Source organism: Nicotiana sylvestris, chromosome 5 (genome assembly GCF_000393655.2).
Source record: "Nicotiana sylvestris chromosome 5, ASM39365v2, whole genome shotgun sequence".
Lineage (NCBI taxonomy): Eukaryota > Viridiplantae > Streptophyta > Magnoliopsida > Solanales > Solanaceae > Nicotiana > Nicotiana sylvestris.
In genome coordinates, this window is record NC_091061.1 from 171,877,546 (window position 1) to 171,893,777 (window position 16,232).

Genomic DNA, 16,232 nt, shown 5'->3' on the forward strand with positions numbered 1-16,232 from the left:
GTTTTTTTTCGTTTTACTCCCCTCTCTGCCTCTTTGCTACCAACTCTTTTTCCCTTTTCTCCTCCTCCTCTTTTGATAATGGTGTCACCCAATAGTACTCTTTTGATCCTAAAAGTGATTTTAGCCTCGCCTCCTCGAAGGAGTAGAATTCTCTTTCCCACGCCATCTTTTCCAAAAGAAGTTGTTGTTCCGGCTTCCGACGTCCCGCTTCATAGAATTCTCGTTGCCTCTTATGCGCCTCTCTAAAGGTTGCAAGATTACTCTCTCTCTCTTCCTCAGAGCCTCCTCTGCATTTCTGAAGAAATATTTAAGCATCTTCTCCAAGTGTGCCTTTTTTTTCCTCTACTTCTCCTCCTCCTCTGATGATTCCGCAACGAAATGTGCTTTTTTTCCTCTGCTCCTCCAAATCCGATAGCGAGGTCGAACAAATTTCTTTTTCCCTCTCCCTAATTGTGTCGCGTGATAAAATTAACACGGCCAAACAAAGTTGTTTTCGAATCTCCGCTTCATTCTCCTTCTCTAATAACGGTGTCAATCTAGTTTCATTTAGCCTCTTCTCCTCTCTTTCCTCTGTCTCATTGCTTCCTGTGCTATATTTACGACTGCAAAATGAAGTTTTTCTCGCATCTTCCCCTCCTCCTCATCCTTCTCTGATAAGAGTATCAAACTATATTCTCGTTGCCTCTTCTCCTCCTCCTCTGGTGCCAAACTAGGGTTTTTCTCCGATCCTTTACTAAGAAGCTTTAGGCTCTTCTAGTTCGTTGCTGTCATTGCTTTAATCCAAGCATCAAACGAGGAGTATTCTGTACAACATTTTCTATGCTCGTAAGAAAATTCTTCTCTTCTTCTTCTTTCTCCTTGTCAAGCAAATTCCTTTTTGCCTTTTATAATTGTGTCACAGACTAGTTTCCATTTGCCATTCTCCAATCCCTTTCCCAATTGATTTTGGAACTCTTTCTCTTTTTCTCTCCAGCAAATAGTGATGACCCGACCCGAAGTCCCTCCCGATGAGTCTAGGACTAGGACCCGAAGTCCCTCCCTATTACTCATTTTTAGCCTAAGAAATTGCCCAAAAAGTTGAAATGATATAACAGTAGACTTAGGGTGTGTTTGGTATGAAGGAAAATATTTTTCGAAAAATGTTTTCCAATTTTCCCATGTTTGGTTGGCTTAAATGTTTTGTAAAACATTTTCCTTATGAACTCATTTTCCTCTAAATGGAGGAAAATGTTTTCCTTACCAAGAGAAGGGAAAATATTTTCCAAAACTTCTTCTCAACCTTCCCCACCCTCACTAACCCACCCCACCCCCTCTCCAAAAAAAGCTTTTTTTTCAATTTCAGTTTTTCCGTTACCACCCACCCTACTATCCCTCCACCTCACTGCACCCCCTTCCCACCCCTACACTGCAAAAAAATTAATTTTTTTTATGGCAATTTCAAATTTTTATTTTTCGTTTTTTTGCACCACCCACCCCCCACCTGCCCCTACCCCCATACAATAAAAATTTACTTTTTTTTGTAATTTAAATTTCTATTTTTTTTCATTCTACTCCCCTCTCTGCCTCTTTGCTGCCAGCTCTTTTTCCTTTTTCTCCTCCTCCTTATCCTCCTACTCTTTTGATAATGGTGTCACCCAATAGTACTCTTTGATCCTAAAAGTGATTTTAGCCTCGTCTCCTCGAAGGAGTAGAATTCTCTTTCCCACACCATCTTTTCCAAAGGAAGTTGTTGTTCCGGCTTCCGACGTCCTGCTTCATAGAATTCTCGTTGCCTCTTATGCGCCTCTCTAAAGGTTGAAAGATTACTCCCTCTCTTCCTCATAGCCTCCTCTGCGTTTTCGAAGAAATATTTAAGCATCTTCTCCAGATGTGCCTCTTTTTTCCTATGTCTCATCCTCTGATGATGATTCTGCAACGAAAGGTGTTATTTTTCTATGCTCCTCCAAATCCGATAACGAGGTCGAACAAATTTCTTTTTCCCTCTCCCTAATTGCGTCGCGTGATAGAATTAACACGGCCAAACAAAGTTGTTTTTGAACCTCCGCTTCATTCTCCTTCTCTAATAACGGTGTCAAACTAGTTACATTTAGCCTGTTCTCCTCTCTTTCCCTCTGTCTCATTGCTTCCAGTGCTAGATTTACGACTGCAAAACGAAGTTTTTCTCGCCTCTTCATCCTCCTCTGATAACAGTATCAAACTAGATTCTCTTTGCCTCTTCTCCTCCTCCTTCTCTGGTGCCAAACTAGGGTTTTCTCCGATCCTTTACTAAGAAGCTTTAGGTTCTTCTGGTTCGCTGCTGTCATTGCTTTAATCCAAGCATCAAATGAGGAGTATTTTGTACAACATTTCCTATGCTTGTAAGAAAAATTCTTCTCTTCTTCTTCTTTCTCCTTGTCAAGCAAATTCATTTTTGCCTTTTATAATTGTGTCACAAACTAGTTTCCTTTTGCCATTATCCAATCCCTTTCCCAATTGATTTTGGAACTCTTTCTCTTTTTCTCTCCAGCAAATACTGATGACCCGACCCGAAGTCCCTCCCGATAATTCTAGAACTAGGACCCGAAGTCCCTCCCTATTATTCATTTTTAGCCTAAGAAATTATCCAAAAGGTTGAAATGATATAACAGTAGTCTTAGGGTGTGTTTGGTATGAAGGAAAATATTTTTCGAAAATATTTTTCAATTTTCCCATATTTGGCTGGCTTAAATGTTTTGTAAAATATTTTCCTTATGAACTCATTTTCCTCCAAATGGAGGAAAATATTTTCCCTATCAAGAGAAGGGAAAACATTTTCCAAAACTTCTTCTCAACTTTCTCCACCCTCACCAACCCACCCCACCCCCTCTCCAAAAAAGGCTTTTTTTCGATTTCAGTTTTTCCGTTACCACCCACCCTACTACCCCTCCACCCCACAGCACCCCCCTCACCCTCCTACCCCCACACCGCAAAAAATTTATTTTTTATACCTTAATTTTTTTTTTGGCAATTTCAAATTTTTATTTTTCATTTTTTTGCACCACCTGCCCCTCCCCCCCCCCCCACAAAAAAGAATTTACTTTTTTTTTGTAATTTAAATTTCTATTTTTTTTCGTTTTACTCCCCTCTCTGCCTATTTGCTGTCAGCTCTTTTTCCCTTTTCTCCTCCTCCTTCTCCTTCTCCTCTTTTGATAATGGTGTCACCCAATAGTACTCTTTTGATCCTAAAAGTGATTTTAGCTTCATTTCCTCGAAGGAGTAGAATTCTCTTTCCCACACCATCTTTTCCAAAAGAAGTTGTTGTTCCGGCTTCCGATGTACTGCTTCATAGAATTCTCGTCGCCTCTTATGCGCCTCTCTAAAGATTGCAAGATTACTCTCTCTCTTCCTTATAGCCTCCTCTGCGTTTCCGAAGAAATAGTTAAGCATCTTCTCCCGGTGTGCCTCTTTTTTCCTCTGCTTCTCTTCCTCTGATGATGATTCTGCAACGAAAGGTGTTTTTTTCCTATGCTCCTCCAAATCCGATAACGAGGTCGAACAAATTTCTTTTTCCCTCTCCCTAATTGCGTCGCGTGATAGAATTAACATGGCCAAACAAAGTTGTTTTCGAATCTCCGCTTCATTCTCCTTCTCTAATAACGGTGTCAATCTAGTTTCATTTAGCCTCTTCTTCTCTCTTTCCCTCTATCTCATTGCTTCCCGTGGTAGATTTACGACTGCAAAATGAAGTTTTTCTCGCCTCTTCTCCTCCTCCTCCTCCTCCTTCTCTGATAACAGTATCAAACTAGATTCTCTTTGCCTCTTCTCCTCCTCATCTGGTGCCAAACTAGGGTTTTTCTCCGATCCTTTACTACGAAGCTTTAGGCTCTTCTGGTTCGTTCCTGTCATTGCTTTAATCCAAGCATCAAACGAGGAGTATTCTGTACAGTATTTCCTATGCTCGTAAGAAAAATTCTTCTCTACTTCTTCTTCTTTCTCCTTGTCAAGCAAATTCCTTTTTGCCTTTTATAATTGTGTCACAAACTAGTTTTCTTTTGCCATTCTCCAATCCCTTCCCAATTGATTTTGGAACTCTTTCTCTTTTTCTCTCCAGCAAATAGTGACGACCCGACCCAAAGTCCCTCCTTATGAGTCTAGGACTAGGAACCAAAGTCCCTCCCTATTACTCATTTTTAACCTAAGAAATTGCCCAAAAGGTTAAAATGATATTACAGTAGACTTAGGGTGTGTTTTGTAAGAAGAAAAATATTTTTCGAAAAATATTTTTCAATTTTCCCATGTTTGGTTGGCTTAAATGTTTTGTAAAACATTTTCCTTATGAACTCATTTTCCTCCAAATGGAGGAAAATATTTTCCTTATCGAGAGAAAGGAAAACATTTTCCAAAACGTTTTCTCAACCTTCCCACCCTCACCAACCCACCCTACCCCCTCTCCAAAAAAGTTTTTTTTTTCAATTTCAGTTTTTCTGTTACCACCCACAATACTACCCCTCAACCCTACTGTACCCCCTCACCCTCCCACCCCCAGACCGCAAAAAAATAATTTTTTTTACCTTAATTTTTTTTGGCAATTTCAAATTTCTATTTTTCGTTTTTGTGCACCACCCACTCCCCCCCCCCCAAAAAAAAATAATTTACTTTTTTTTGTAATTTAAATTTCTATTTTTTTTCATTTTACTCCCCTCTTTGCTGCCAGCTCTTTTTTCCTTTTCTCCTCCTCCTTCTCCTCCTCCTCTTTTGATAATGGTGTCACCCAATAGTACTCGATCCTAAAAGTGATTTTAGCCTCGTCTCCTCGAAGGAGTAGAATTCTCTTTCCCACACCATCTTTTCCAAAAGAAGTTGTTGTTCCGGCTTCCGACGTTCTGCTTCATCGAATTCTCGTTACCTCTTATGTGCCTCTCTAAAGGTTGCAAGATTACTCTCTCTCTTCCTCATAGCCTCCTCTGCATTTCCGAAGAAATATTTAAGCATCTTCTCCAGGTGTGCCTCATTTTTCCTCTGCTTCTCCTCCTCTTCTGATGATTCTGCAACAAAAGGTATTTTTTCCTCTGCTCCTCCAAATCCGATAACGAGGTCGAACAAATTTCTTTTTCCCTCTCCCTAATTGCGTCGCGTGATAGAATTAACATTGCCAAACAAAGTTGTTTTCGAATCTCTGCTTCATTCTCCTTCTCTAATAACAGTGTCAATCTAGTTTCATTTAGCCTCTTCTCCTCTCTTTCCCTCTGTTTCATTGCTTCCAGTGCTAGATTTACGACTGCAAAACGAAGTTTTTCTCGCTTCTTCTCCTCGTTCTTATCCTCCTCTGATAACAGTATCAAACTAGATCCTCTTTGCCTCTTCTCCTCATCCTCCTTCTCTGGTGCCAAACTAGGGTTTTTCTCTTATCCTTTACTAAGAAGCTTTAGGCTCTTCTGGTTCGCTGCTGTCATTGCTTTAATCTAAGCATCAAACGAGGAGTATTCTGTACAACATTTCCTATGCTCGTAAGAAAAATTCTTCTCTTCTTCTTTCTCCTTGTCAAGCAAATTCCTTTTTGCCTTTTATAATTGTGTCACAAACTAGTTTACTTTTGTCATTCTCCAATCCCTTTCTCAATTGATTTTGGAACTCTTTCTCTTTTTCTCTCTAGCAAATAGTGATGACCCGACCTGAAATCCCTCCCGATGAGTCTAGGACTAGGTCCCGAAGTCCCTCCCTATTACTCATTTTTAGCCTAAGAAATTGGCCAAAAGGTTGAAATGATATTACAATAGACTTAGGGTGTGTTTGGTATGAAGGAAAATATTTTTCGAAAAATGTTTTCCAATTTTCCCATATTTGGTTGGCTTAAATATTTTGTAAAACATTTTCCTTATGAACTCATTTTCCTCCAAATGGAGGAAAATGTTTTCCTTATCAAGAGAAGGGAAAACATTTTCCAAAACTTCTTGTCAACCTTCACCACCCCACCCCCTCTCCAAAAAAGGCTTTTTTTTCAATTTCAGTTTTTCCGTTACCACCCACCCTACTACCCCTCCACCCCACTGCACCCCCCTCACCCTCCACCCCCACACCGCAAAATAATTTTAATTTCAAATTTCTGTTTTTTTTTTTCATTTTTCTGCACCACCCACCACTCACCCCAACCCCCTCCCGCACAAAAAAAAAATTTACTTTTTTTTGTAATTTAAATTTCTGTTTTTTTTCGTTTTACTGTCAACCTCCCCCCCCCCCCCCCCCCCCCGAAAGAAAAATATTTTTTAGATATATTTTTCAGTTTTAATTTTTTTATTTATCGGTTTAAATGTTCAAAATTTTACAAGTTCCAAAATTATGAGTTCGGAGATTTATATGTTTGAAAGTTTTCGGGTTTAGAAATTATAAAGTTTACGGGTTCGAAATTTCGTGGTTTTGAAAGTTTAGCGGTTCGAAAGTTTATGAAATTTGTGGATTCGGAAGGTTGTTGGTTTGAAAGTTTATAGCTTCATGTTTATTATATCTAAATTATTTATGAATACTCTTGAGAAGTCATTTTCCTTAATTTGTAAATCAAACACCGAAAAATAAATAAGATTACTAGGAGTACTTGTTTTCTAAAAAAAAAAATTCTTGGAAAATATTTTCCTTTATACCAAACACACCTTAATTAGATCCAATTCAGGAAAATAATAATTGGCTGGTAGTAAGTCTTCGAAAATCGAACTCAATAATAATAACCTAACACGGAAACAAAATATACAACATTAACAAAGGTGTGTAATGAAAAAGACTAAGCTAAAGTCTCTCGACATTACGCTGAAGAATTAAAAGTATAGGGGAAAGAAATTTCACAATATCAATGAGATTTTATCACGCTATTATTCAATCTTCCATGATATTATTTAAACTTGTTATGAAAATTTATTTCTTAGTCACCTTATTTAATAATGAAATTTTTTTGTCGATATCGTACCTTAACACTGTTCAACTACATCTGCTGTTGTTTGCTCTTGGTACTGCCAAGAGTTTTTCAATTATAACCTCTTCTGGGAATTACGCCCAATATTCTTGAAAATTATCGCTCTTGACCTTTTGACTCCCCTTTGTTTCATGGACAAACTGATTTATGAGGCAAGCGAATACATGTTATGAGGTTAGAAAACCCGTGTTCGAGGTTACCGAGTCCATGACCCCAGAATCGACCCCGATTCCGAATGAGCATGAGGTAACATTTTCGGACCACATAACAAAAGGTCGAAATATCCGTAACCGATCAGATGTCACGGAGGGGATCTCGATATGTATCAATGAAGAACCGGTTAATCAGCAAATCATGAGATTTTTTCCTTTTATAGAATTGTACCTAAAGTAGGATTCCCCTACTATATAAAGGGGGTTTAATTATTTGCAAGACAAATTGTAACACGCATCCCAAACTATTATAATATTATTTTCTTTTTGCAAGCTACTGTTCTTCTGTATTTGACATCGCCTGACTCACATTTAGTTCGAGTGAGACCTATTTCCCAAGGCTATAACTGTTCAAGTCACATAGTTTGAATTTACTTTAAAATTGTTTACTTTATTTATAATTGGCAAAATGGTCTCGTGGCCACTTAAACTTGCGTCCAATTGCCAACCCAGTATACAAACTTACACATTTTCTATTTGAACACTCCAACTTGACAGAATGAGTATTAAGAAACACATCCAACAACACGTGTATATCAATTGTGGTAACATGTCAACACATCATATGATAAACTATTTATTACTTGCCATGTATTATTTGTGGGTTCATTTTTAAAATTAATATATTAAAATTTCATGTCATCTTCATTGCTGAACTTACATCCCCCAGTAAAAGAAGCTATTGCCGACAAACCATCTCCGTTAAACCTCCTCCTCACCAAGCCTAGACCAAACAAATCAAACATAACCCAATTCAATATCCTCTGCCACAAAAATTTAAAGAAAGAAAAAGAAAGGAGCAATGACCAGAAAAATTTCTTCAGCACCATCATTGGAGATTTTCTTTTGCCGACATCGAGTTGTGTGGCTAACCTTTTCTATCTTTCTTCTTCTACATTCTTGTACTCAATAAAACAAGATTAAGCCTTTTCAAGTAAAAAATAATAATGGAAAGGGGATGGGGATGAGATGGAATTGAATCACTAGGGGATGGGATATGAAACTAAAGAAATGGGGATGGGGAAGGGGAAGATGGACGAAGTGGGCTGGGAGGAACAGAGGAAGCTTTAGTTTTTTTTCTTTTTGTTATCTTTTCATTATTTATATTTTTTAAAATACTTTTTCCATCAAAGTATTACATTCACGTGGTTTTTTCAGCATGGTGTGCACACAATTTGGCCACGTCAGTTATGTTGCCTTCGCATAGGCATGGTCAACGGTCAAAGTGATTTATTAGTTAATAAATATCGGAGTTAGATTGTTCAAATGAAAAATGTATAAGTTTGTCTATCGGGTTGACAATTCGGTGCAAGTTTAAGTGGTCATGAAACCATTTTGCCTTTTAATTCAATATATCGCTTTGTGCGTATCCTTAAAACCACTTATAAATTAAATTGTTATCCTATTTTGAGGGTAAACAATTTGACGCCCACCGTGGGGCTGGGGATAATAGTGGTTATTTGATACAAATTTTCATAACACATATTATTTTACACTTGTTCTTTGGAGTGTCTCTAATTTCAGGCTTAAGCTCGAAATGTCAAACTCGCAATTAGCACCTTTACCTGCTGACGATGAGTCTGGTCACCACGATGAAAACAATAACATAGCGCCCGGCAATGAGGTACCGCTCGTTGATCCCGTCAGAATTCCAATTGCGGACCTGTTGGACGCTAATTCGCATGTGGATATCGACACAAGCCTCCCTACTGACCCTGAGAATAGCATCCGTGGTGGATCCCGGTCGACAACACAGAATAAACAATATAGGAGACGAGATCAATCTTGGGATGATCTTCGAAATGTTACAGGCTCAATAGGCGGTGATAGCTCAGTTACAAAACTAGAGCCACGTACCAAGTAGGATCGTGCCCGATCCGTCTCAAGCAATCACTCGCAGGGAGGAACCGGTCGCGGAAAGGTCGAGTGGGAACGAGTCGGTTAATAACCCCGAGATCATAAAAAATTTCGAGGAGCTGACAAAACGAATAGAATCAGGGGAGAAAAAAATCGACCCAAACGACAAAAAGGTGGAAATCTACAATTCCAGGGTCAATCAGATCCTGAGAGCACCATCGATATTGAAAGGCTTGGATTCCAAGAAGTTTGTACATAAACCTTTCCCTCCAAGTGCGACTCCAAAGCCAATTCCTAAAAAATTTCGCATGCCTGAGATTCCTAAATACAACAAAACGATTGACCCAAACGACTTGGAGGATGATGAGATCGAGTCTGTCTTGCTGAAGAAATTTGGAGAAACCCTGTCAAAGGGAGTTATGATATGGTATCACAACTTACCCTCTAATTCTATTAACTCATTTACTATGCTTGCAGACTCTTTTGTGAAAGCACACGCTGGGGCTATCAAGGTCGAAACCAGGAAATCAGACCTCTTCAAAGTAAAGCAAAAGGATAATAAAATGCTTAGAAAGTTCGTATCTCGGTTTCAAATGAAACGGATGGACTTGCCACTGATCGCTGATGATTGAGCCATTCAAGTTTTTACCCAAGGACTCAATGTTCGAAGTTCGGTGGCTTCATAGCAATTGAAACAGAATCTGATAAAATACCTGGATGTCACTTAGGCTGATGTGCATAACCGATATCAATCAAAGATCAGAGTCGAAGATGATCAACTGGGGTCTCCTTCCGGGTCTGTCTATCCTATTAGACCCATCGACAGAGTCAAGAGATACATCGATCGTGAACCAAGGCCCAACAGGGATCAGTATCAGCCGTACAATAAGGATCGAAGAAACTGTGTGTCCGAATGGGATTCTATGCAAAATGAAAGGAGAAATGACCGAGGCCAGAGCATCCGGGGACTCATGACCAAGAACAGTTTCGATAGGCCTATCGGACCTAAAGAAGCACCAAGGTTATCAGAATATATTTTTAACGTTGATGATGCTGCCATCGTATCGGCTATCGGACACATCAAAGATACCAAATGGCCTCGACCTCTACAATCTGACCCAGTCCAAAGGGATCCAAACCAGATGCGCAAGTATCATGGCACTCACGACCACAGAACAAATGATTGCCGACAATTGAGGGAGGAGGTAGTCCGGTTATTTAACAATGGGCATCTTCAAGAATTCATAAGGGACCAAGCCAAGAATCATTTTAGAAATAGGGACTCTAATAAACAAACCGAGCAAGAAGAACCTTGACACATCATTCATATGATCATCGGAGGGGTCGATGTTCCTCAAGGTCCGATGTTAAAGCGCACCAAAGTCACCATCACAAGGGAGAAATGGACTCGAGATTACATATTAGAGGGAACTTTGTCTTTTAGCGACGAGGACGCATAAGGAACCATGCAATCCCACAACGATACACTGGTAATATCTGTACTCATGAATAAATCTCGAGTTAAACGTATGGTAATTGATCTAGGTAGCTCGGCCAACATCATTTGATAAAGGATCATAGAAGAGCTCGACCTACATGACCAAATTGTGCCTGCAGCCCGAATGCTAAACAGATTCAACATAGCATGTGAAACTACTGATGGAGAAATAACGTTACCAGTAAACGCTGCCGGAACTATCCAGGAAACTAAGTTTATGTGGTTGAGGGGGACATAAGGTACAACGCCCTGTACAAGAGGCCATGGATCCACAACATGAGGGCAGTGCCCTTGACTCTTCACCAGGTGTTAAAATTCCCAATGCCAGAAGGGATTAAAACAATCTACAGGGAGCAATCGGCCATAAAGGAAATGTTTGCAGTCGAAGAAGTAATTTTGGTATCAACACTGGCGACATCAAAAGAACCGAGTTCGAATACAAAGCAAAAAACTAAATAGCAATTATCGACACCAGCCACGACCCAGTCGGATAAACAGGGGACCGATGATTACGGGGTTCCCAAATCTTTTATAGTCCCCGATGATTCTTATGCTACAAAATTAATGATTGAAGAGCTGGAGCAAGTCATATTGATTGAACATCTACCCAAGGGTATACCTGGGCACGGGGTTAACCCCCGAGCTCAGGAAAAAACTTATTCAATTTCTTTTCGCTAATATATATTACTTTTCTTGGTCCCATCTCGACATGACATGGATCCCACCAGAGATAATCACTCACAAGCTTAGTCTGGATCCAAAATTCCACCCAGTCAAGCAGAAAAGGAGACCCCAGTCCAAGATCAAACATGCTTTCATCAAGGACGAGGTAACTAAACTCTTTAAAATAGGGTCCATTCGGGAAGTCAAATACCCGAAATGGTTAGCAAATGTAGTAGTAGTCCCTAAAAAAGGGAACAAACTGAGAATGTATGGAGATTATAAAGATTTAAATAAGGCATGTCCCAAGAACTCTTTCCCTTTGCCCAACATCGATCATGATCGATTCCACGGCCGACCACGAGATCCTCAATTTTCTCGATGCCTACTCCGGGTATAACCAAATACGAATAAACCTGGACGATCGGGAAAAAACCTCATTCATCACTAAGTATGGCACATACTGCTATAAGTGATTCCATTTGGATTAAAAAATGTGTGTCACTTACCAATGCCTAGTAAACCGGATGTTCGAACAACAAATAGGGAAATCTATGGAAGTTTACATTGACGATATGCTAGTTAAGTCCCTGCGAGCAGAGGACCATTTAAAGCATTTGCAGGAAACCTTTAGTATAATGAAGAAGTACAACATGAAGCTGAATCCAGAGAAATGTGCGTTCGATGTCGGGTCAGGTAAATTTCTCGGGTTCATGGTATCCAACCGAAGGAACTGAGATCAACCCCAACAAGATCAAAGCTATCAAAGATATCACGGTAGTGGATAACATGAAGGTCGCACAAAGGCTAACCGGGCGCATTGCCGCCTTGGTGCGATTCATCTGGAGGTCCTCTGATAAGAGCCACCAATTTTTCTCGTTAATGAAGAAGAAAAATAACTTCACATGGACCCCAGGATGACAACGGGCCTTGGAAGAACTCAAGCGATATCTATCGAGCCTGCCACTGCTCCACACGCTGAAGGAAAACAAACAACTATACTTGTACTTGGCGGTATTAGAGATAGCGCTAAGTGGAGTCCTAGTTCGGAAGAGCAAGGTACGCAATTTCCAATTTATTATGTTAGCAGGACCCTAGGTGAGGCTGAAACTCGGTACCCTCGCCAAGAAAAATTAGCGCTCCCTTTGCTAAGCGCCTCTAGGAAACTAAAACCGTATTTTCAGTGCCATCATATATGTGTTATAACAACTTCCCCGTTGCAAAATATAATGCATAAACTCGAACTCTCGGGACAATTGACCAAATGGGCCGTGAAAATCAGCGGGTACAATATTGCGTATCGACCCGGGACAACCATTAAGTCTCAAATTTTGGCAGATTTCGTGGCCGACTTTATGTCGACCCTAATAATGAGGTCGAAAAAGAGTTGTTGGTAAAATCGAGAACGTCCTTGGGAATCTGGACCCTCTTTACAGACGACTCCTCAAACGCAAAGGGGTCCGGACTTGGCATCATACTGAAGCCACCCACATATAATGTAGTTACACAATCCATTAGCACTGTGAAATCGACTAATAATGAGGCAGAATATGAGGCCATGGTTATAGGTCTCGAACTGGCCAAAAGCTTACGGGCGAAGGTAATCGAAGCTAAGTGCGACTCCCCCCCTTTTGGTGAAGCAATTTAATGGAACGTTCGAAGTCAGAGAAGAACAAATGCAAAGGTACCTAGATAAGTTGCAGGTAACATTATATCGGTACAAAGAGTTGACTTTGTAGCACGTACCTCAGGATCAAAATAGCGAGACTGATGTCCTTGCGAAGTTAGAGTCGTCGATCGAAGATGACGAGCTCAACTCGGGGGCAGTTGTACAGCTCATGAGATCGGTAGTGGAAGAAGGTCACGCTGAAATAAACTCTACAATCTTGACTTGGGATTGGAGAAACAAATATGTAGAATATTTTAAGACCGGGAAACTGCCCTCAGATCTAAAAGAATCAAGGACCCTGCGCACAAAGGCAACCGTATTCAGCTTGTCCAAAGACGGAACCTTGTTCAGAAGAATGTTCGATGGCCTACTAGCAATATTTTTAGGACCAGGAGATACCGAATACATTCTGAGGGAAGTCCACGTGGACACATGTAGAAATCATTCAGGCGTCGAATCATTGGTTCGAAAGATAATCAGAACCGGCTATTACTGGAACGACATGGAAAAAGACGTGAAGGAGTTTGTACAAAGACATGCTCTGATGATTCACCAACCTGGTGAGCTGCTGCATTCGGTCTTGTCACTATGGCCATTCATGAAATAAGGAATGGACATCGTTGGCCCTCTTCCATGGGTACCCGGTAAGGCTCAATTTATATTATTTATGACTGGCTATTTTTCTAAGTGGGTTGAAGTCTAGGCATACGAGAAGGTCAAGGAGAAGGAAGTCATCAACTTCATTTGGGACCACATTATATGTTGGTTTGGAATGCCGTCCGAAATCATATGTGACAACGGGAAACAAATTATCGGCAGCAAAGCGACCAAATTTCTCGAGGATCATAAGATCAAAAGACCCTGTCAACACCTTATCACCCTAGTGGGAATGGACAAGCCGAATCGACCAACAAAACTATACTCAAAAACCTCAAAAAGAGCTCAACCGATGCCAAAAAAAATGGAAGGAAATCCTACCCGAAGTCTTATGGGCATACCGTACGACCTCAAAGTCCAGTACCGGGGCCACCCTATTCTCGTTGGTATACGCCGTTGAAGCTCTAATACCGGTCAAGGTCGGTGAACCAAGTATCAGATTTTGATATGCTACCAAGGAATCAAACATGAACACGAGCCTAGAGCTATTAGATGAAAAGCGCGAAGCCGCCTTCGTCCGGTTGGCCACCCAAAAACAACGAATCAAAAGATATTACAATCGAATGGCCAACCTTCGACACTTTTCATCGGGGACTTAGTACTAATGAAGGTCACACTAAACACCCATAAACTGAAAGAAAGGAAGTTGGGGCCGAATTGGGAAGGACCGTACCAAATTCTCGAGGTTACCGGAAAAGGATCGTACAAACTCGGGGCAAAGAACGATGGAAGGTTACCGAATAACTGGAACGTAACTCACTTGCAGCGATACTACTGCTAAGGTACGACCCCATTCATTTCCTTTTTACTTATTTTTGAACTAACACTTGTAGGGAACCAACAAGCAGCGGTACAAATTTTTTAGGTTTGAAAGCACGCGTTGTACTCTTTTTCCCTTGAACCGATTTTGTCCCAAATGGGAATTTCGGCAAGGTTTTTTACGAGAAAATAGTGGATCGTGCTAACTTAGAATAGAAGACCAACCATGAATCGGTGTTAAAGATCATACCAACTGTATCTGAGGATTCTCTCTATGATCAACCTTGAATACTGGGGGGGGTGGTATTACCCTCGGATATCGACTTTAGCAAGGAAAGAAACTTCGTGATGAAAAGGCCTCGATATGCAGGATTTATTGTAAGAGCCAAATGATCAAACGAACCATGCCCATATAGATTGCTCGAGCCCTAGCACAAATCATGTACGCATGTATAACTATTTTACACAAGAATAAAAAGAAGTCTCTCCTTTGCGGATAAATATTTTGTCCTTTTAAAAAACATTCTTGCATTTCTCAAGGAATTTCTTACATCCGATCCCCTAAAGGTATCGAGCCCAAGGGACACCTTAATCCGAGTTCGAACAATCACTCTCACTCAGGGACTACCGTCCAAAAACAAACTCGAATGGTCTGGGCCATCGGAGCTCGGGGGCATAAGACCTATCAAGCAATGCCCAAATCTTAACGGCCACGACCATCCCCACTCGGGGACTGTTATCCTAGGCAAGCCCAAATAAATCAGGACGATGAGCCCACTAGGTGACACCCAAACTAAAAAGGCCACGGCCAAACTAAAACAGCTCGGAGATGTCTGAGGACCCGTAACGAAGACAACAAGGCTTTAAAATTTCTAAACCGGTTCTAAAGGCTACCCTCGGAAGACTATGACATAAAAAATAATCTAAGTACTTGGGGGAAAGAAAATTTTCGGTCACAGCGAACCCCCACGATGCCTTAAACGAAATAAAGTTGAAGGCAAGGTTTCTTCGAGTTTCTGAACAAAACCTAACCATTTCATGCTAAGGCATTTAGATCTTTGCAAATAAAAGTACATAAGGCAAAGTGAAAAATCGAAACCTATTGAAGGGAAAAAGACTTATATTCATAATCAAAGTTCTTTTTACAAGGGCCATGCCACGCCCCAACCTTGGGAGGTATGGCTAGCACCCGGTGCCGCACTGGCCCGAGCGAACCACTCTGTAACTCATTCATTTCTTTTGTAACTATCATGGGCCAACATGACCACAACTCGTAATGTACAACTGTAAGTGGGCAAATGTTATATTAATGAATCATCGTTCTTAAAACATGAATACATATGGGTCGTCAAAGCCTATGACATACTGTAGAAACAGAACCTCTGTCTACAAAGCCTCTAAGATTAATTGACATCAAATGGGATAGGGTATCGGCCTACCCGTAAGTCTGTAGCAAAACTCTAACACGATGACACATAGATTCGGCTGCACTCCGAATGAGGTGGAGTCTTACCGATCCTTCACTGAATGTCAATCTCGTCTACTATGAGGACTCATCAAACTGATTATCTATACCTGCAGGCATAAATGAAGCGTCCCCAACAAAAAGACGTCCGTACGAATAATGTACTGAGTATGTAAGGCATGTAAATAAGTATATAAAAAGCATGGAAGAAACATGGAGTAAAGGACTCAACCTGTAAGTCTGGATAATTCTGCAAATCATGAAATAATTATAGTGTCATGCATATGCGTATGAATGTCATGTCGTGCACAGGTACATGTGTTCATAACATCATCAAGCCTCTGAAGACATCCCATCATATCATCTCGGCCACTGTGGGCAAGCTCATCAACGTATACCAGCTGATCAGGTGGTGGTGCGTATATAACGCCATAACCTTTCCCATATCCCATATATATATATATATATATATATATATATATATATATATATATACGCATATATGACACAATCTGATCATGGGTCAATGTGCATGT

The 16,232-nt window shown here is 40.4% G+C and overlaps 1 protein-coding gene and 1 long non-coding RNA gene across 2 annotated transcripts; both read right to left on the reverse strand.

The window, feature by feature from the left end:
- Window positions 1-3,093: 3,093 nt before the first annotated feature.
- Window positions 3,094-3,564, reverse strand: LOC138869660 (uncharacterized). The gene has a single exon (XM_070147294.1). The coding sequence runs from the start codon at window positions 3,562-3,564 to the stop codon at window positions 3,094-3,096; it is 471 nt and encodes a 156-aa protein (XP_070003395.1).
- A 4,085-nt stretch (window positions 3,565-7,649) lies between these two features.
- On the reverse strand, window positions 7,650-8,167 carry LOC138891142 (uncharacterized). Its single transcript, XR_011407465.1, has 2 exons — window positions 7,939-8,167; window positions 7,650-7,855 (listed from the first exon to the last, which is right to left on the reverse strand). It is a non-coding gene; the product is annotated as an uncharacterized lncRNA (long non-coding RNA).
- Between the last annotated feature and the right edge of the window lie 8,065 nt (window positions 8,168-16,232).

What these genes read in the sequence shown, in the direction of transcription:
- LOC138869660 (XM_070147294.1), bottom strand. Translation starts at nt 3,564, where the DNA reads ATGTTAATTCTATCACGCGACGCAATTAGGGAGAGGGAAAAAGAAATT.